We start from the raw sequence: 23152 nt of genomic DNA on the forward strand, positions 1-23152 counted from the left end.
CCTCTTCGTTCTATTTACATCATCTCTGCCAAATAGCATGTCTTCTTAATCCTTATTTCTCTCATGTACTTGTCTACTTTCCCTTTGAGAACAACTTAACTACTGTATTTGCCTCAAGCATCCCATTCAACAGCAAATTCTACATGGCATCCTCTCACTGATGGAAGAAATGTCTACTTCTTTCTCTCCTGAATTTGTTAGCAATTATGCATTCATAACCCTTACTTTTGATTTGCTCACAAGCGGAAACAAACAATCCATCTCTCTCTGTTCAATCCATTTATAGAGGTTTTAGTTTTAAATTAACATATCTCCCCGAGGTCTTTACTCAAGAAAAAAAGTTTGCCCAATATTTCTGCTAGTTGTAATTTCTCAGTTCTTCCAAATCTTTTCAGTCCTTACTCTAGTGCTTCTCGTGGAGAAAGTGAGGACTGCACATGCTGGAGATCAGAGCTGAAAATGTGTTGCTGGAAAAGCGCAGCAGGTCAGGCAGCATCCAAGGAACAGGAGAATCCACATTTCAGGCATTCCTGAAGAAGGGCTGATACCCGAAACGTCGATTCTCCTGTTCCTTGGATTCTGCCTGACCTGCTGCGCTTTTCCAGCAACACATTTTCAGCTCTAGTGCTTCTCATGTCTTTTATCATATTGAAATTAAAATCATGCACAATATTCAATGCAGTAAATTCAATGCATAAGATTAATTTCACCATCTTTGAGGTTTATATTCCGAAATAAAGATAGTCACCATCGGCAAACCGGCCCATATGGTTGCTCTGTCATTAGACAGAGATGGCTGGTGGTGGTCTCACCTGAGGATCACCACACCTCAGACGAGGGGCAAAGTTGAGAAGGCTAGTCCTTCATGGCAACCTCAGCTGGCACTGGAGTTGAACCTACACTTCAGCACTCTAGAAATAAATCTCAATGTTCTTTGACATTTTTAATTGCTATGCTGACCTGTAATGTTACTTTTAATGATTTCTTCAGGTCTCTCTTGATCCCTTTGCACTTTTACCCCATTCAGTTTCTTATTTTCCGAGGTGTACATTATGTTTTTATATTTCCTACCAAAGAACATCACCCCACATTTATTAGTGTTAAAGTTAATTTGTCACTTTACTGCCTACACTGAGGATTTCAAACAACATTTAACGTGACCTACTCTTGGGAAATAAGGCAGGGCAGGTGACTGAGGTGACAGCGGGGGAGCACTTTGGGGCCAGTGACCATAATTCTATTCGTTTAAAAATAGTAATGGAAAAGGATAGACCAGATCGAAAAGTTGAAGTTCTAAATTGTAGAAAGGCCAATTCTGACGGTATTAGGCGAGAATTTTTGAAAGCTGATTGGAGGCAGATGTTTGCAGGTAAAGGGACGGCTGGAAAATGGGAAGCTTTCAGAAATGAGATAACAAGAATCCAGAGAAAGTATATTCCTGTCAGGGTGAAAGGGAAGGCTGGTAGATATAGGCAATGCTGGATGACTAAAGAAATTGAGGGTTTGGTTAAGAAAAAGAAGGAAGCATATGTCAGGTATACACAGGATAGATTGAGTGAATCCTTAGAAGAGTATAAAGGAAGTAGGAGTATACTTAAGAGGGAAATCAGGAGGGCAAAACGGGGACATGAGATAGCTTTGGCAAATAGAATTTAGGAGAATCCAAAGGGTTTTTACAAATACATTAAGGACAAAAGGGTAACCAGGGAGAGAACAGGGCCCCTCAAAGATCAGCAAGGCGGCCTTTATGTGGAGCCACAGAAAATGGGGGAGATACTAAATGAATATTTTGCATCAGTATTTACTGTGGAAAAGGATATGGAAGATATAAACAGTAGGGAAATAGATGGTGACATCTTGCAAAATGTCCAGATTACAGAGGAGGAAGTGCTGGATGTCTTGAAACGGTTAAAAGTAGATAAATCCCCAGGACCTGATCAGGTGTACCCGAGAACTCTGTAGGAAGCTAGAGAAGTGATTGCTGGGACTCTTGCTGAGATATTTGTATCATCGATAGTCACAGGTGAGGTGCTGGAAGACTGGAGGTCGGCAAACGTGGTGCCAATGTTTAAGAAGGGCGGTAAAGACAAGCCAGGGAACTATAGACCAGTGAGCCTGACCTTAGTGGTGGGCAAGTTGTTGGATGGAATCCTGAGGGACAGGATGTACATGTATTTGGAAAGTCAAGGAATGATTCGGGATAGTCAACATGGCTTTGTGCATGGGAAATCATGTCTCACAAACTTGATTGAGTTTTTTGAAGAAGTAACAATGATGATTGATGAGGGCAGAGCAGTAGATGTGATCTATATGGACTAGTAGGTACATCCACATACTGAATCAGAAAGTTGTCTTGTACACACTTAAGAAATTCCTCTCCATCTAAACCTTTAACACGATGACAGTCCCAGTCGATGTTTGGAAAGTTAAAATCCCCTACCATAACTACCCTATTATTCTTATAGATAGCTGAGATCTCCTTACAAGTTTGTTTCTCAATTTCCCTCTGACTATTAGGGGGTCTATAATACAATTCCAATAAGGTGATCATCCCTTTCTTATTTCTCAGTTCCACCCAAATAACTTCCCTGGATGTATTTCCAGGAATATCCTCCCTCAGCACAGCTGTAATGCTATCCCTTATCAAAAATGCCACCCCCCCCCACCCCCCCCACCTCCTACTCTCTTGCCTCCTTTTCTATCCTTCCTGTAGCATTTGTGTCCTGGAACATTAAGCTGCCAGTCCTGCCCATCCCTGAGCCATGTTTCCGTAATTGCTACGATATCCCAGTCCCATGTTCCTAACCATGCCCTGAGTTCATCTGCCTTCCCTGTTAGTTCCCTTACATTGAAATAAATGCAGTTTAATTTATTAGTCTTACCTTGTACTTATACACTTAATGATAAGGTCCTAGGGAGTGTTGCTGAACAAAGAGACCTTGGAGTGCAGCTTCATAGCTCCTTGAAAGTGGAGTCACAGGTAGATAGGATAGTGAAGAAGGTGTTTGTTATGCTTTCCTTTATTGGTCAGAGTATTGAGTACAGGAGTTGGGAGGTCATGTTGCGGCTGTGCAGGACATTGGTTAGGCCACAGTTGGAATATTGCGTGCAATTCCGGTCTCCTTCCTATCGGAAAGATGTTGTGAAACTTGAAAGGGTTCAGAAAAGATTTACAAGGATGTTGCCAGGGTTGGAGGATTTGAGCTGTAGGGAGAGGCTGAACAGGCTGGTGCTGTTTTCCCTGGAGCGTCGGAGACTGAGGGGTGACCTTATAGAGGTTTACAAAATTATGAGGGGCATGGATAGGATAAATAGGAAAAGTCTTTTCCCTGGGGTCGGGGAGTCCAGAACTAGAGGGCATAGGTTTAGGGTGAGAGGGAAAGATATAAAAGAGACCTAAGGGGCACTTTTTCATGCAGAGGGTGGTACGTGAATGGAATGAGCTGCCAGAGGATGTGGTGGAGGCTGGTACAACTGCAACATTTAAGAGGCTTTTGGATGGGTATGTGAATAGGAAGTGTTTGGAGGGATATGGGCCGGGTGCTGGCAGGTGGGACTAGATTGGGTTGGATTATTTGGTCGGCATGGGCGGGTTGGACCGAAGAGTCTGTTTCCATGCTGTACATCTCTATGACTCTATGTCTCGCAGTCTTCCCCAGTTTAGCTGCATTATTTTCACATTTTGAAACAAAGTTTCTTGTTTCTGCATCCAAATTATTAATACAAATTCTAAATAACAATGGTCCCAGCAGAAATCCTTCAGCCTTTCTCTTTATTTTCTCTAGTTTTAGCCAATCTGCTAACCTTTCAGCGAATTGTCCCAGATTTCATGTGGTCTGGCCTTTTGAAAATACAATTATATAACATCTATTGTATTACTCCTGTCTCCCTTTAGTTTTGCTAGTGTATTCCTCATTTTCTCCCTTTTATGCCAATGTGCTCATGTTGTTTTTAGGATCATCATCCAATTAAAAGCTTTGTTCACTTCAGTAAAAACTGAGGTGAAGTAGTTAATCAATACTTCTACCATTTCACTGAATCACAGACGTATTATGGTGCAGAAGGAGGCCAGTCAGCCCATTGTGCCTGTACTGGCTCATTAAGTCAGCATCATTACTTGTTGTCAATCCCATTGTTTTGTCTCCATTCCCCAGCAAATTGTTTTTATCCAATTTTTTGGTCATTGCCTGCTCAACCTTCAGTGCCCCTATTCTAATGTTAATTTTCTTTCAGTTATGCATGTCAATACCCCTTTGATTTCCTTGAATTATGATTATTGAATGGCCCTCATCAGAAATGGAGTTACCTAAACTGAACTCAAAGAGGCAGGGCACAATACTTAAAGCGGGTAACACTGGAAAGCTGGCAAGAGTCCCTACCAGGTTGCAGCACTCATCAGGTATTCAAGTGGCCAGCAGTGACTCAGAGGCAGGTGTGTTACCAGTTGAACCACAAGACCTCTATTCATTTGTCTCAGTAAAAAATTTGCTGAATGCCAGTGTTTCTAAATGTTAGGTAACTACACTCACCTCGTAAATTACGGATGAAGTCTTCCAGCATCATTTTTCGATCGGGTTTGATGTTGGGGCTATACATGTCTGTGTTAAGTAAAATGATAGCAAAGGCTAAGATGAAGATGGTGTCTGGGTTGTGAAACTGCTGAACCACATCTGGGTTGCACATGCAATAACGTTGACTGAAAGAAACAGACAGAATAGTTAGTAATAATTGGAATCATACATTGATGAGTGATTTATTGACTCAAGTCTTTACCACTATTCACATTGGAGCAGAAGCCTGTAAAATCTAAAACATATTTTGTCGGAAAATTGACAGGACCGAATAAGTCAATCTTCCCCTAAAGGGTACACCAAAGTAATGAGCTGACTTTTCTTGTGCTTGATTTAGTCAAAATCTTAATCATCTGCCCAGTGGGTCAATGAAGCTCCAGTTGTATAGAACATAAGGAGACAGGAGATCAGTCATTGGCTTTGTTGACATTAATCCAAGAAATCCTCCTTCCAATGACTATTATCATTTTAATATAAGTACCCATGGACTGTTAATACCACAGAGCTAGTTGTACAGCTTAGTGCTGCTACATGCAGATGTTTTATGGACAGATTCACTTGTCAGCAAAATGCATTATCAAGCTTCTTACATTAGCCAAAAACAAGTTGGTCTGTTGTAAGCTTTCTGCTCGTGTGGGAAGTTAATCTTAAAACTTGTGAAATGCTGCTGCAGTTCAGAGCCAAGGGGACCATCAGCCAATTTTACCTAGAGCTCTGTGGAATTTAGACTAAAAGAAATCTATCTCCTGTGGTCTTGTGCATATTGGCAGGACTTTTATTTAATTGAGAGAGTAGGAACAGGGGAATGGGTCTGGGTGGGTTGCGCTTCGGCAGGTCGGTGTGGACTTGTTGGGCCGAAGGGCCTGTTTCCACACTGTAAGTAATCTAATCTGAAAAAACAGGGATGGGATCATTTTGGATCAGTATGCTGATTTCCAGGCACAAAACTGTCTGCTGACAGCCAGAGGAAGCAACCCACCAGAAGTGGATGAATGACCAGCTAAACTCTGAATGCGTACAAAGGTTAGTGGCTCCTTTTGAGTTCATTTTGGGAGACACAGGATGCATTTGGGATGTCAACTATGAAATGGAGTAGGCAGCGCAAAGATATTGGGAAGCAGATCAGAGGTGGCAGCACAACAGAAAGAGACAGCATTGAGGAAATGCTGAGAAAAGTCTCTCATTCAGAATGAGTTGTACAGCATCAAAAAATTATTGGCATCTCCTCAATCTTGCAAAGAGAAGGGGTGGGTGTGTAGATTAGATTAGATTAGATTCCCCACAGTTTAGAAACTGGCCCTTCAGCCAACCAATCCATACCGACCCTCTGAAGAGAAGAGTAGTGTAGCTGGGTTCCTCTGTTAACAAACGTTATGGGTTCATAATGTGAAAGAGGAGGGGTCATGAAGTCTACATATTTCAATGGAAAAAGGGAAGGACATAGCAGGAAATTGGATTCAGTTACACTAAGATCGGGCCAACTAGTGATGAAAAGCAGCATCTGCAGGTGCTGAGGTAGACTCTTAGAAAAGAGGAGCGTGGGGGTGAAGAACAAGAGGGAGGAGGACAATGAAGGTGATAGCAAGGTGTCCTGCCAAATGAGAAACTACCTGGACATGTTAAAGTATCAATGCCACAGAATGCTGTGCCTATCAAACCTTACTCCTTGCATGTCCTCGCTGAGAATGGTCCAAACATTTGAGGAGGTCACCATGGTTAGGTCAGGAGACAGAGCATTCAACACAATGGCAGGAGTACTCAAGTGACTGTGGTCTACCCAAGGGATATCCATTCTGCAGGACGTTTGGAGAGCTTCCTGAGTGAGAGCAACCTTCCAACAGCACAAACATGGCAAGGCTGCAGAGTCTGTATCTGACATATTCCTTTGTCAGGTAGAACATGAACACCTAAATATTGCACAAGATGACATTAATGCATGAAAGCCTGTGTGGAAAGCTTCCTGGATTTGATGTGGATGAATTAAGATAGACTGCGGACTGCTCTCTCGGCAAGGGGGTCTGGGACAATGGGGAAGTCTGAAAGGCTACAGCAGTGACATTACAGTATGGTAGCTCTGTTAGAGGATGTGGTGCTACAAATCCCTCACTGGGGAGAGAGAAGATGATGGAGTCCAATGAGGCATGGATTTTCATCACTATCCTCAGTCCTTTCATAGAATTCTTGATCACTAGGGAACCAGCTGGTATCACTCTATGCTTCCTTACACCACTTGTATTACTGACTGTTTAGTGTTACAATCTGCAACATGCATTCTACACATAGCAGTGCTTTGGCCCTGCATTGACTCAGAGTAATGCTGAACATGGGTCTCCATGAGATTTGTAGAATCATCGAGTCATAGTGATGTAAAACACAGAAACAGGACCCTTCGGTCCAACTCGTCCATGCCAACCAGATATCAGAACCTAATCTAGACCCATTTGTCAGGTATAAATATTTTGCATCAGTGTTGACTGTGGAGAAGGACATGGAAGATGTAGAAAGTGGAGAAACAGATCGTGACATCTTGAAAAATGTCCATATTACAGACGAGGTGGTACTGGATGTCTTGAAATGCAGAAAAGTGGATAAATCCCCAGGACCTGATCAGGTGTACCCTAGAACTCTGTGGGAATCTAGGGAAGTGATTGCTGGGCCTCTTGTTGAGATATTTGTAACATCGATAGTCCCTGGTGAGGTGCCAGAAGACTGGAGGTTGGCAAACGTGGTGCCACTATTTAAGAAAGGTGGTAAGGAAAAGCCAGGGAACTATGGACCGGTGAGCCTGAAATTGAAGGTGGGCAAGTTGTTGGAGAGAATCCTGAAGGACAGGATTTACATGTATTTGGAAAGGCAAGGACTTACTCGGGATAGTCAGCATGGCTTTGTGCATAGGAAATCATGTCTCATGAACTTGATTAAGTTTTTTGAAGAAGTAACAAAGAGGATTGTTGAGGGCAGAGTGGTAGATGTGATCTACGTAGGCTTCAGTAAGACATTCGACAAGATTCCTCATGGGAGACTGACCACTCAGTGGAGGTGCTCATGCAGTCAAGGCATTGAGATATTTTGGATCACAACAGATAAATGGACTGTCATCTCATAACAGCACAGTGCCTCAGATAATTCCAACAATGCAGACACACATCTCTCTTTCGTTCTGCAGGCATAGCCATCTGTTTCATGATTCTTGAGGCTCTGCATCTCTGTTGTATCAAGCTATGCCATATAGCGAGGTGGCCACGGAAGCGGGTGAATGCTGAGGCAGGCTTGTTTGAATAATATGCACCTTGATTCTCTGAGATTTTGGCAAATTGTGTACCTCCATGCACTCTCCTTTCTCCTTCCTAACTCCAATGTCTCTCCCTTCCCTAATCACTCCATTGCCCTCTCCAAGTCCCCTCATTCTCCCAATCCTTCCATGCCCAATCTACATCCTTGCCCATTCAATCAGCATGTAGTATGTAAGAAACCAACAAGCCATATAATAACTTTGCCAAGTATTTGAAACACCTATGAAAAGTAAGTAAGAAATTTCCCTTGAAAATTTGTTGCTCCTACAAGCTGAGAAAAGTGTTGATCCAAGCTATTCATAGTATCAATAGCAGAAGCTTTGTCCATTCCACAATTCAAAACTGTCTAAATAAATAAAGAACATTGACAACCATGCTTATTATAAACTCAAAAGATTTTAAACAATCAAAGTAATCCTCCCTTGAGTAGTCTAAATGGCCCCCAACTGATGCAATTTCATTAAATGAGTCTCGGAGCTCAGCCAATCATTCAGAAAGTGGTCATCTGGTGAAACCAATGACAGACCAATTATCTCTACTGATAACTCCTGGATGGAGGTATTAGGAAACATGAAGGTGAATGGGCAGCATGAGCATGCATCAAGGTATGGGGGCATAAATGGATATGAGGAGGAAGATCTTTTAAGTTCATGTGTCAAAAGGTTCCTAATCAAAAGTATGGTTCATGATGCTTTGAAGAAGCCGTGAAATATGAGTTCTGGCAAAGCTGGCCTGACTCCAAGAAAATTGTGGGCATTAGAAGAAGCCTATCTTGTAATGGAGAAGGATAGGTTTACAGTCCTGGATGTGAGGTCACAACCCACACCGATATCCAGCACCAGTGAAAATACTGGAAGTGAAATTGGGGCAGGGGATTTGGAACTGAGACATATTCACCATTTTAATGGTCTCTAAACTTGGCTCAGATCCCCAAAATCTGAGCCAATATCTATAAAGTTGCCAAATCTAATTGGATGTATTCTTGGAGACTTTATCACAGAACCACCTGCCCAGACTCCCAACCTCCCTACTGATCATCCAACATATCCATCCTTACCATTCGTCCATCTTTATTATCTTATGTAAGCCCTCAGGGTACAGAATGAGTTTCTTCCATTCCAGTTCAATGGGTTCTATGCTGGGTTGCTAGGTCCAATGCATTACATACAGATTCCTATGCAATGAGTGGTGTTTGGAGATTCAGATAGACAAGTTGCTAAAAGGTTTGTGTTCTATCTCTGACTCCATGCTTCTAATGTGGTCTCTCAAAGTGTTTTGTGCCTTCTGGAATGAATCTTCTCCATTTTGTTCAGTTACAAGCCAAAGACTCCTACAAATTCTTCCTCAATTAAGACTGGCGTGAAACAAGACTGGATCAATGCAACAATCCACTTCTCCATCTTCCTCACTGTAATACTGGATCTCACTTCCAGTAAATTACCCACATGCATGCAGATAATTCATAGAATAAATGAAAAACTGTTCAATCAATTCCACTTGCAATCCAAAACTAAAATTCCTAACTTCAGGCATTTAGCTCCAGTATGCAGATGACTATTGCATGTGCCCTCACTCAGAAACTAACCTCCAAATCATTGCCTGTTCCTTATTCAAAATTAAATGAGAAATGAATCTTTCATTGAACAATTGGAAAGCTAAGGTTCTCTTATCAACCAGTTCCCACAACACAACACCTCAAATACGATCAATGGTGAGATCCAGGAAGATGTTGGCCATTTTCCATATTCCCCTTGATGAAGGCAGACAGAGATACTGGAAGTTCTTATCACCTTCAGTGTGGCAGTTCAGCCTTCAGCCAGTTGAGGAAAAGAGTATTTGAGGAGTAGGATCTCAAAACCCAACACGACAGTTTACTGGGCAGTACTGATCGAAGTGCTCTTACATGTTTTGAAGACTTGGACAATCCATTGGTCGAAAATCCCAGAGAACCAAGAGGTATCATCACCTGCCCAAGCCAATTGGTAAGTGAGCAAATCTGCTTCAACCTATTGAATGATTTGTGAATGTCAGATATAGAGCCTTTGTTCTCCATGCACTATATTGTTATGACCATTGAAAATGTTCAAACAAAAATAAATTATTTAAAATGCACTCTGAAAGATTGTTCATAGCACTGTCCTGGAGATTAAACTTTAAATCCAAATGACTTAAAAGCAATGTTGGACGATTGACAACTCGGTGTGGACTTGTTGGGCCAAAAGGCCTGTTTCCACACTGTAAGTAATCTAATCTAATAAATGAAGGAATAAGGGTTACAGCTTTCTGCAATAATTTCCAAAGCTAAAAGAATATTTGTTGTTCAAAATTCTACAATTTGTTTGATGAGAATTAAGAGCAGACTATCCCTTTAAAATAGTTGGCATCTAAATAGTATCTCAGAAGTTAGTCGCAGCTGTTTTCCGTGAGAACTGTTTGCTGTGAACTGGATCCAATATGAGAGCACTGGAGTACGTTGGTCTCCGATGCTCAGCGGCATTTACTTTGTATTGCTGCATCCTCTCCAGGTGCGGAGACATGCAACCAGCTGGAAAACCAAACAGCAAAGCAGCACTGCTCTTCAGCTGCAAAACTCAGACAACAATGAAAATCCATTTTTATTCTCATATTGCTCGTTTTCCAAGTGCTGTTCAAATGCTAACCCCAGTGAAATTAACTCCATTGTGTTAAGCACAGAAAGACCATGCAAGCAATGGCATATCACTTCCATGCTCAGATTACTTCCAGTGCTTTAGGATTCATTACCTCAGAGAGATGTGGGTTTCAATACTGCCTATATTGTTGACTTAGATTGATAGATTCTTGGGCAATGCAAGAATCAAGGGGAATGTCAAATGTAGAATCAATGTCGAAGTTTGGCCTTAATCTTACTAAGTAAATAAGCTTCAAAGGGTAAATGTCAGATTTGGGGTATACAGTGAATAGGATAATACAGTATAGGAGCAATTTACTGCAGATGTAAGTCATTTCAATTCAAATTGTTGGCTTGCTCTCTCTCCATGGATGCTGCCTGACTCACTGTGATCTCTAACATTTGTTGTTTTCAGGATAAAACAATAATTTTCTATCAATATCAATTCAACTGACCAAGAATCACGCCAGTAAAATAGGCAATGAATTGTGCCTTCAGATTTGACTCTCTGTGAAATGTTACATTCACAGAACATGCACGTTGCATAAGCACATTCAATTCTGCTCTGTGATAGGGGCAGGCCTAATTGCAAGGTTTCTAATAAGTCTCACAAGGCAATTCTGTTGGCATGAAAGACCAATTCAAAAGATTACAGATTGGCACCAAAAAAACAATAAATTGGAGAAAGAGACAGTGACTGTGCTGACCTCTAGCTGTACTGCATAGAAAGTAGTTGAAGTACACTGAGTGTGTAGTAGGCATTCTCAACAAAACACAGAAGTAGTTGAATAGTTTTGCAAATCTGGGGCTCAAAGAAGTCCTAGGTATAAGAAGACACTCTCAGTATATAGAAATTAGCTGTTGAGCTGTATTGCTTAAAGGGCAATGGAACTGAAGACCCAGTGAAAACTCAAGGGTAATTGCATATCTCTGTGCTGTGAGAACTCAGACCAAGTTATAGGAATTAGTAGTCAGCTAGGGGTTGGAGTCAGAGCTTAGAAAAAGTCCTGGAAATTTTGGTGGCTCATAAGAAATAAAGTTCCCCTAATCAGTACAGCTAAGATTGGCAGTTTGATGCAGTTGAGCAAGGTGGGAACTGAGTGAAAAGCACCAGGAATGATCTAGCTTGGTAAAGCTATCTGTCAGCAAAAACCTGGAGTTATGCCGGTAAGTAAGTACTAGAATGTACTTTGCATAGTCACGGGGAATTGTGGACCAAGAAAAAGTGTTATCAAGCAAAATAGTACAGTCACTGAGGTAGTCCATTACAGAGCGACATGAGAGAGAAAATTTCAAGGCCAGTTCAGCAAGCCGTAAAGAATTGTAATCATTTGGAATAATGATTTAATGATGATGATTCATCATGTTGTTAAAATCTAGGGGGAATTCCTAAGAAATCTATGTCTTAGGAATTTGCAATTTGGTGTGCACTATGTCATTAATTATGGGCATTAGATATAAAGTTGTACAGATATTGTTGTTTGTTGCTTTTTATTCAAACCCATAAATTATTATGGCTTTATTATCTCAGCAAGTCCCCTGAATCTTTCATTTTGTCCACTTTGAAGGACATTGGATCTTAACCAAACCATTAGAATAAATTTGATGATTTTGCTGGGAGTTGCAAATGCTAAGGCTGGTTAAGATTTTCATTGTGAATTTTACTCCACATATTGGAAATCAAAATGGCTTGAGTTTTCTGGAAAGAGCAGATGCTTCCCTGAGTGAATTGGAATCATTGACCAAGCCTCGGTTACTGGCCTTAGCAAAAAAAGAGAGTTAGAATTGTGAGCTAGGTTTAGGAAAGCAAATATAGTGAGGTAATATCAAAGCATCTAGAATCAGAAGAAGAAACATCTCTAACAGCTGAAACAAAGTTTGAGTTAGCTAGAATTCAACTGCAGATGAAACAGCCTTGGACAAAAAAAACATCCAGACTTGGAAATACATCACCGTTCCCTCAATGTGCTCGGTTAAATTCTTAGAACTCCCTTCCTAGTGGCGTGGCGTATATATCTACACCCAACAGACTGCAGCAAGTTCAAGAAAACAGCTCAGCACTACCTGCTCAAGGTCAACTAGGGATAGGCAAATAAATGCCGTAAACAGAATGTTTATGTTTGAACTTGAAGTTCAAAGAGAAAAAGAAATTTGAAAACATGAACTGAATAAAGAAAGGCTTGGGTTATGGTCAATAAGAGATGTTATTTGTTCAAATGAGGAGAAAAGTTGCATTCAGAAGTTACATTTTATCAAAAACCTTCCTTTCGTGGCTAAATTGACAAAGGGACAGAGATACATTTCCCTTCAATTGAGAAAGTTTGCGAATAGTTTGAAGTTACCTAAGGAGTTGATTCGCAGGTAGGTAGGATAGTGAAGAAAGTGTTTGGTATGCTTTCCGTTATTAGACAGAGCATTGAGTACAGGAGTTGGGAAGTCATGTTACGGCTGTACAGGACATTGGTTAGGTCTCTTTTGGAATATTGCGTGCATTTCTGGTCTCCTTCCTATCAGAAGGATGTTGGGAAACTTGAAAGTGTTCAGAAAAGATTTACAAGGAGGTTGCCAGGGTTGGAGGGTTTGAGCTACAGGGAGAGGCTGAATAGACTAGGGTTCTTTTCCCTGGAGCATTGGAGGCTGATGAATGATCTTATAGAGGTTTATAAAATCATGAGGTGCATGGATAGGGTAAACAGAAAAGGTCTTTTCCCTGGGGTGGGGGTGTCCAGAACTAGAAAGCACAGGTTTAGGGTGAGAGGAAAAAAATTTAAGAGAGACCTAAGGGGCAACTTTTTCACACAACGGGTAGGGCATGTATGGAATGACCTGCCATTGGAAGTTGTGGAGGCTGGTACAAATTACAGCATTTAAAAGGCATCTGGATGGGTAAATGAATAAGAAGGGTTCAGAGAGATATTTGCCAAGTGCTGACAAATGGGATTAGATTAGAGTAGGATATCTGGGCGGCATGGATGAGTTGGACCGAAGGGTCTGTTTCCGTGCTGTACATCTCTATGATTCATAGATTCCTAACTGATAAAGCAATGGATGTTTACTCTAGTTTTTCAGATGAATTATCATCAGATTATAAAATAGTTAAAATTGTGATACTTAATACCAATAAACTTGTTCCTGGAGCTTACTATTTGGGTCAGAACACCTGAAGTATTTACCTGAAAAAGAAACTTATTATTGTTGCTGCAGCACTGATATTCACTGAGCTGGCCATTGCTGCTGTATGGAAGAAAATCAGTTCTACAAAATGCTTGTAACAAAGAAGGTAACTAACTTTTCTGAATGCGGATAGGCAGAAACAACAGTGTTCCTCTAAAACTTGCAATAGAGAACTGCCTCAAGCCTTCATATCCAACTTCCATCCATCACCCCAATCTCCCTCTTACCATCCCCCCACCAACCCCCACCCTGGATTGATCTCCAGTTACAAACTCCTGACATTGATTCAGCATTGCAAACTCAAGGTTCCTCAACAGCCAATCATGAACACTAGATCCACAAGGTAGACCCATATACCCACGTAACTGAAGATCAGTGCAATATCAGCAGTGGCCAGAATTTACTTTGCACTTGAGGTCCAAGGCCAAACATCTCAGGAGTTTGGATATGAACATTCTGTCTCAGAAGTGCTGAGCCTCCACCTCTCAATAGCCATTTGGACACACTAATTTCTACTGCACTGCCCATGTATACCATCTGTGTATCAGCACAGTCCATCTCCTCAGTATTGAAAAATGTCTCACCAAAATGCCAGAAGTCAGTATTTTATGTTGGAGAAATTTTGTTTAAGATTTAAATGAAATATCTTCATTTTAATTGGCAGGATCTATAAATATATTTTCTTTTCCAATATGTAATTTTAAAATATGGGTGTAGGCTTGCTCACTGAGCTGGAAAGTTCATTTTTAAATATAGATATGCATTTCCAATACATTTAGTTTTAAGTATATAAATGATTATTAAGATTTAAAAAGAGGTATGAGTTACACATTTTGTGTATATATCAATGATGAAGAAATCGCAAATTCAAGTAAGTAAAGTGAATCAGCTGACAGATAGTCTACAAATCCAAGATGGTCATTATCTGGTTGGAAGAGCGGAAACATTAATGACTTGCCAGACTAAGCAATTCCAAATGAAAGCATTGAAAACGGAATCTACTTTTACTATTATACTAAAAGGTTCCAAGTCATTTCAACTGTAATCACTCTTCGAAGAAGATTCACTTTCATTACCTGAATGCTTCGATAAGTCGCTCAACCTTCTGTGCCTCCCCCTGCACTCGAATATGAGCCTGGAACTTTCGCAGAGCTTCATCCAACTCCATGTTAGAAAAATCCATCTCATCAACAACACAGCTAGAACAAAGTGTAAGAAATACAGTCAATTGATTCCTCCTTTTGGGGAGTAAATTCCATATTATATACTTAAATAGACCATGGGTCTTGGGTAGCAAGATCAAGCAACTTTACCTCATCAATCATATCTTAAATATTTTTGCAGTAAATTTTTATCTTCATCATGAAAATCATCCATTGTTTCAGACCCATCCACTTTTCAATCCATTGTAATCAATAAAGCCACGTTTTACTGCAGCCTTTAAATCAGATGTGATTTTGAGGGATTCCAGGAAGGTAGCATATCCAGCATACCATGTTTCCAAGGTGAAAACGATGAGAAATATGCCACATAACATTTCTCATATTTTATGTCTCACTATGGTGTTTGAATGGAATTATTGTATACTTCAGGATATGTCAAGTGGCAAAATTGCTAAAGGTGACATTGACTGGCAGTTACCAATGTATTGCCACACCATTGGATATTCTAATGTCGAAGAGGAAGCACAGACCTTCTGACGATTAGTTGCATGGGTATCCTTGGGTTCCTCTCCTAAGTAGCCATTCTTCTACTATCATTCTAAGCCAAGTTTGGAAAGGTTGTTTAACAATTCACAGCCAAGATCTGTTCCCACTCAACATGCAGACACCATCAGGAGATCTGCTAGATGGTAATCATGAGGTGGAATCATGAAGAGGAGTCACATCAAATGCTCATCAACTCATCAGTATTGAGATTAGTTGTTCAACAGGTTTCACCAATTTCACCTGATGAAGGCGCAGCGCAGTGAAAGTTTGTGATTTCAAATAAACCTGTTGGACTGTAACCTGGTGTCCTGTGGCTTTTGACCTTGCCCAGCTCAATCTAACACCGGCATCTCCACACCAAGGTTACTGTAGTATCCTATTGCTACCCAGGTTGAGACTAATCAATTGGCAGAGTTCTGAAATCACAGCACCTTGTTGGTTGTGTGGCTCAGTTACTCAGTACCAAACTAGTTGAGCTTACAGGCAACTTGTTACTTCATCTTCAAAACAATAAATGTATCAAACAAAGCCACTGTTAACTAAAAGAGAAGACAAACCAACATGTTGCAAAATGTTCATTGTCCACATTGTATTACAAATAATGTTAAGCATAAGATGAAGAGCTGAATTGAATTATTTTAGTTTGGTCCTCTTTGGTCTATAAGCAGTTGGTGTTTTCAATTTCTCTTCCTTCATTTCATAGGCTGCAGTCTAACACCTGAAGCTCTCTGTTTACTCCCAATTTTTAAATGACCCATAACAAACTCTCTTCAGGATTTAAAATGGAAGCATGATTTATTATGCATTCAAACCCTAGTACATGTTGTTGCAATACATATAGAAGCATTCAGGAAGAAAGGAATAAAACAAAAAAGGGATCAAATTTGTCGCGACTTGCCAGGGTAACTCACTAGAAATCAAGCCCTGCTATTGCCAGAGTCATCACAAAACTGTAAGCTGTGTTTTAAAAAGAATGAAAAATTCTCAAACTGCCTGATTTTCAGACTGAAGTTTGACAGAATTAATGGACCAGGTTTTTGTAACAGCAATCACTATTCATTACAGGTCATTAGATTTTTGTCACAGGTCAACAGTTAAACTAAATTAAACAGTAAATAACTCTACAAATTGATTAGTAAGCTTGTGGAAGATACAAGAATTGAAAAACAGTGAAGCTGTCATCCTTAGACTACAGGAAGATAAAGATGGGCTGGTTATTGTGGAATTCAATCCTGGTAAGTGTGAGATGATGCACTTTGGCAGGACAAACAACATAAGGGAATACATGAGCAACAGTTAGATGCCACGGAGCACCAAGGATCCAAGAGATTCTCATGTACATGTTAGATGAAATAGTTAAGAAGGCATGTGAAATACTTGTATTTATAGGTCTAGGCATAGAGCTTAAGAGCTGGGAGATTGTGCTGGAATTTTCTAAAATGCTGGTGAGGCCACAGCCAGACTATTACATGCAGTCCTGGAATCAACATTAAAGGAGGGAGGTGATTTCACTGGAGAGAGTGCTGAGGAGATTTGTCAATTGACCTGGAGGGTTTTTGTTGTAAAGAGACACTAGGTAGACTGGGATTATTTTCCTTGGAGCAGTGGAGACTAAGGGACTGATGATGGAGATGTATAAAATTATAAAGGACATAGATCGGGTAGACAGGAAGGAACATTCCCCCTTGATGGAGGGATTGATGACTAGAAGGGCAGAGATTTAACATAAGGCACCAGACACTTAGAGGGCATGTGAGAAAAACCTAGAAAGTGGTGGAAATATGATTGCCACCTTTACAGGAGGTGGGTTAGGCAGAAACCCTATTACATGTAAGAAGTATTTCAATGTGCACTTGTGATGCTAAGGCATACAAGGCTATGGGCCAAGTGCTGGAAAATGGGATTAGAATAGTTAGGTGTTTCTTGTTAGACTCAATAAGCCAAAGGGCCTTTGTGCTGTAGATCTCTAGGACTCAGAATTAAAACTTAAGTGTGAAAAATTAAATATAAAAATTGATTTTTTTTAATTTAAAAATTAAACCCCATATAAATACCACCTTACACAAACACAAACAGAAAGATAAATAGGAAAAAACAATGAGGGCAGAGGGAAAAACATGGAAAACATATTCATAGATTTTGTACACATGATCTGTGAGGCTAGTTTTTGCTAATCAAAAGGTTTCTCCTTGACTTTCCCTTTCCTTACTGGTTTGTAAGAGGCATTCACAACTTACAGCATTCTACTGAAGAAAAACAAGTTGGTTTTCTTCAGGTTTAAAATGCAGGGAACTGAGGCAGAATTTTCTTTTGACTGCTGCAGACATGTTGGTTTCTTATCTGGTATGCCTAGCATCACTCTGCCTTGTTCACAGCCCAAGCTGTTCAGCTACCTGACAAACAATGACCTGTTGTTGGCAGGAAGAGGACCTTTCTCCTTAAGAACTAGTCCCTAGTCCACAAACTTATCAGCTTCACTTGTAAACAACTCCTCAGATGCAGTTCACTTCCACATTGCTAGAACCCACAGCTTCATCAACAAAGTTCACAATAGATGTTAAATTCCTTACTTTCAAAACATGTAGCCACCTTTGTAAATTCTGGTTTAAAACAGTTCCTTCACATTTAAGTCCAGTTTTTAGGAAGTTTTTAAAAAATCATTTTTTATAATACTAGAATAAAGAATAATATCTATACATTTGATTTAGAAATTATGTGATTTTTCTCCAAGCCCAGAGGGACAGTATCCAGGGGAGGCTCTTGCAGTTGGTCGAACTTGCAGGATCCATTTATCATTATGGCTGAAGGCATAGCAATATGAGATTGGTCCAGTTTTCAGGTGAATATAAGAATTGCTCTGGAAACTAAATGTCAAAAGGGATTTAGGCTAGAGAAAGGCTTACCACAGCTTCTAGCCTGGTTGAGGTATCACCTGTTAGATGTGTAGCAGACTGATTCGATGTTAAGAGCAAATTGCCTCTTACCAAGCTGAAGTGACTATAGTGCACCTCTGGAATCCAGTGGTGGGGTGTTCTGTTCATGTGGCATATTGATTTAGGAATAATTCTCAATTCAATAATTAACTTCTATCTCACTGACCAAGAGATTGAACAATTATATTCATTCCACTATAGAAAGAATACAACTGGAAAAACTGCAGAAAAGATCTACTAGGATGTTACCTGGACTGGAAGGTTTGAGTTATAAGGAGATTTTGGATAGGCTGGTGATTTCTTTTTTTTTCCCTGGAGCATTGAAGACTGACAGATGACCTTATAGAAGTCTGTAAAATCATGACAGGCATATGTAAGGTAGGTAGCAAACAGCATATCCAAATGGTATTGGAGTCTAAAACTAGTGGGCTCTATCCCTACCTATCGCTTAATCCTTACCCCCTCCCCCATTCTAACTTCTGCATGTAAACCAACATTTTCCTAGCTACCATCTGGAAGGGTCACCAGATCTGAAACGTTAACTTAGATTTCTCTTCACAAATGCTGCCAGCCATGCTGAGCTTTTCCAGCAATTTTTGTTTTTGTTTCTAAAACAAATGGGCATAGGTTTAAGGTGAGAGGGGAGAGATAGAAAAGAATCTTGAGGGGCAACTTTTTTTCACACAGAGGGTGGTAAGTGTCTGGAATGAACTGCCAGAGGTAGTGGTGGAGACAAGTACAATTTTGTCATTTAAGAAACATTTGGATGGGTATATGGATGGGAGAGGTATGGAGGGACATGGACCAAATGCAGGCAAATGGGACTAGATTAATTGTGAAACCAAGTTGGGATGAAGGGCCATTTTCCATGCTGTAGAGTCATAGAGCCATACAGCACAGAAACTGACCCTTCAGTCCAACCAGTCCATGCCAAAAATAATCCCAAACTAAACTGGTCTTTCTGTGTTTGTAGACTAAACGGTCCACCTGGTAACTATTGATTTGAATCCTTCCAAAAATTGTGGCAACTTCACAAGATTGTTTGGTGTCACATTTTATTCCAGAGAAGTTAATTTTAAAAACATTGAACAAAAATTGCAAACTTTTCAATGATTTATGGTCTCTCTTCATGATTCATAAATGTGACAGTAATATATAATACCTGTCAGTAATGTATATAAATCGTCAGTTAGTAATAAAGAACTTGGCTATTGTTGACTAAGACATATTGAAGATTTCATCTTGCACTAATGACATAGAGAATGCATCAATTAGATCATGACTGTCAGTTAACTACCAAGTTTTGTTTCAATTTAAACCTCATAAGTTGAAAGCATATCTTTTTCGGTAATATTCAAGTTTCATTAAGATACACAATAATTCAACCTCAAGGTTAAGATGATACACAAAGTGATCATATTGCATTTTCTGTTGTTTACAATGCCTCTAAAGCTCCATGGAACACTTCTAATGCCTGCATTCCAAGTTGACTGCTGTTTAATGCTAAAAGTTGGACTACATTTCAGGAGCAGGAACACAGACTGAATTCATTTCTTATGTGTTGCTTGAGAAAGAATCTTTGGCAGCGTGATTCCTGAGCGCAAAAGTACAGCAGCTTTCTGACTCAGAATGTATAGTGATATCACCAACGGTTGGCCAGGGCACATCATGAGCATGGATGATGGTCACCAGCCAAAAGATGCACTAAATGGAGAGTCATTAGACTAGTCAGCTAACCAAAACAAGGACTCATACAAGCTAGACATTATTTCATGTAGGATTAACTGTAATAATTGAAAACACTCTGTACATCAAAGGTCAAAGTAATTTTCTTATTTCAAGAACTTTTTTTTGAGAATTTCTTGAGGCTCCATTTTGATTTTTCATGCTTCTTTTTAACTTTCAGGGTTTTTTTTTTCATTCTCACTCACTCCTTTATTAATTGATGTAGTAGTGTAGTAACTTTAACTTTTGTATTTTGTTGGTTTATGAATATTTGGACTCAGAAGCAGATTTAGAAGAATTCATAAATATCCTTAATTATCATAATATCTTCATTATGCTTATAGCGACAACACATAAGAAATTAATTCATTTCTATAGTATTCAAATTGCCTCAAGATGACAGGATAAGTTGGCAGAATGATTTTTTTTAAATAACTGACAAATAATAATAAATAGCTATACACAAAAAGCTATCACCCTAAATGAGGAGTTGTGAGGCCATGGTTAAACAGCAAGTTTCCAAGCCCATGTTTGGTCTGATACCATGACACTACATGAAGACTCTCAGGGTATTCTCTTCTAACTGTACACCACTGTGCCACCACCTCTGATGGTCTTGTTCTGTAGGAGGAACAGAACACATCCAGGGCAGGTGATGATGTCTGGGATTTTGCCTGTAAGATATTAGAATGGCTCCTAGTTTTGACAGCACTGTCAAGATGTTAATAAGGAGGACTTTGCATTTGTTTCTTATGTCTAAGTCAATGCCCGATGGTCCATCTAGTTTCACTCCTTTTCTCAGGTTGAGTGGCTTGCTGATGGATTTCAGACAGCAGTCAAGAGTTAATCACATGGCTGTTGGTCTGGAGTCAAATGTAGGCCAGACCAGGTAAGGATGACAGAATCTTTCCCTAAGCAGCATTGGTGAACCAAATGTCTTTTTACAATTGACAATTCACAATTGCATTTCAGATTTATTAACTGACTTAAACTTTTACCATCTATTGTGTTGGGAATCAAACCTATAGTCACACAACATTAGCTTGGGGGTCTATATTCCTAGTCCAGTGGCATAACCATTTCACCATTGCCCTCCCAATATACAGCAAAGTCACTTTAAAAATACTGAATCCAGATCTTAGATATGACACAATACCATTTCAATATCATGTACGATTCAATGCCAACTGGGTGGCTTGGAAAGGCTTCTCTTCCAATCACTATTCTATTGCATTTCTGTTGACCTATTCTCCATGACACTGTTCACAACATTTGTTCAAAGATATAGTTGATCAATTGACCAATCCCATTAGCACCCATTTTGTGGCCCTGCTGATGAAGACTTTTCTTCACTTCACAAAGCTGCCCATTGTCATCAATATTCTTTTTTGTTAAATTTTAGGAAAATATATCGACTTAACAGCTTGAAAGGACAATGTTCATGGCTGCCACCATCCACATAAAAACAAAATCCATATTGAAAATGATTAATTATTAAGAAATGTCAAGATAGTTGCATCCACCTCTGTAATGATTGAAGACACGAAAAAATCTAAGTTGCTGCATACTCATTTAGATATCATGCAAAGCCTGGATATAATCTTTGCTGAACTTACAAAAAAAAAAGCAATTCTGATGAGGATCACAGAACCCTTTCTAAAGCAACTCCAACTTCAGATTAAATAAGTATTGTTATAATTGATTGCACACATATTGCTTTGCCATTCTTTTGCATAGGAAAGAAGACGTGCTGAATGTAGTAACATTTTAAGGAATAGGTTTGGACCCTTTTTGGCTCAAGATTCTTCCATTAAGGTGGCAATGCAGTGGGGCTTCTGAGCCCAGGGGTTGTCCACTCCATCCACTTTTCTTATTGTTTCTTTTCTTCTTCTTCTTTCTTCACTCGTTTTTTTTTCCTCATTTAATTTATTTTACTTACCTCTTGGTGAAGAGCTCTGTCATAGTGGTGGTGGGTGGGCCCCAGATGGGGGAATTGGAGTGGGGCCCAGCAGGGGGGATTTGGAGTGGGATCCAGCAGGGGGTATTGGAATGGGGCCCAACAGGGTGGAATTGGAGTGGCACCCAACAAGGGGTATTGGTGTAGGACCCAGCAGATGGAGCTGGAGTGGGCCACAGCAAGGGGGGAAATTGGAATGGGTCCCAGCAGAGGGTATCAGGGTAGGCCCCAGCAGAGGAAATTGGAATCAGCCCCAGCAGGAAGCAATTGGAATGGGGCCCAGCAGGGGAAATGAGTGGAGCCCAGCAGGGGGGATTGGAGTGGGCCCCAGCAGGGGGGATTGGAGTTGGACCTAGGTGGGGGGGATTGGGGGGGGGGGGGGGGAACTGGAGTGAACCCCACCAGAGGGTATCAGAGTGGGCCTCAGCAGGGGGAATTGGAATCAGCCCCAGCTGGAAGCAATTGGAATGAAGCCCAGCAGGGGGGATTGGAGTGGGCCTTAGCAGGGGATATTGGAGTAGGCCCCAGAGGGAAATGGAGTGGGCCCTAGCAGGGGGCAATTGGAGTGGGGCCCAGAAGGGTGGAATTGGAGTGGCACCCAACAGGGGGTATTGGTTTAGGACCCAGCAGAGGGAGCTGGAGTGGGCCACAGCAGGGGGGCAAATTGGAATGGGTCCCAGCAGAGGGTATCAGAGTGAGCCCCAGCAGAGGGAATTGGAATCAGCCCCAGCAGGAAGCAATTGGAATGGGGCCCAGCAGGAGAAATGAGTGGGGCCCAGCAGGGGGGATTGGAGTGGGCCCCAGCAGGGGGGATTGGAGTTGTACCCAGATGGGGGGATTGGAGTGGGCAGCATGTGATGTTGGAGTGGGGTCCAAGCAAGGGGAATTGGAGTAGGCCCCAGCAGGGGGGAATTGGAATGGGACCCAGCAGGGGAATTGGAGTAGGCCCCAGCAGGGGGGAATTGGAATGGGACCCAGCAGGGGAATTGGAATGGGCCCCAGCAGGGTGGAATTGGAGTGGCACCCAACAGGGGGTATTGGTGTAGGACCCAGCAGAGGGAGCTGGAGTGGGCCACAGCAGGGGGAGGCAGGGGGGGATTGGAGTGGACCCCACCAGAGGGTATCAGAGTGGGCCCCAGC

At 40.9% G+C, this 23152-nt stretch overlaps 1 protein-coding gene across 3 annotated transcripts in view; it reads right to left on the minus strand.

The window, feature by feature from the left end:
* LOC140458097 (IQ motif and SEC7 domain-containing protein 3-like) overlaps positions 1-23152 on the minus strand; it is a 401191-nt gene that overhangs the window by 99515 nt on the left and 278524 nt on the right. For all 3 annotated transcript variants that reach the window (XM_072552166.1, XM_072552168.1, XM_072552167.1), the window contains exons 6-7: positions 14765-14887; positions 4530-4696 (exon numbers count right to left, since the gene is read on the minus strand). In XM_072552166.1, coding sequence (XP_072408267.1) covers positions 4530-4696; positions 14765-14887 — 290 coding nt within the window. The remainder of the gene's footprint in view (positions 1-4529; positions 4697-14764; positions 14888-23152) is intronic.

This window comes from Chiloscyllium punctatum, chromosome 32 (genome assembly GCF_047496795.1).
Source record: "Chiloscyllium punctatum isolate Juve2018m chromosome 32, sChiPun1.3, whole genome shotgun sequence".
NCBI lineage: Eukaryota > Metazoa > Chordata > Chondrichthyes > Orectolobiformes > Hemiscylliidae > Chiloscyllium > Chiloscyllium punctatum.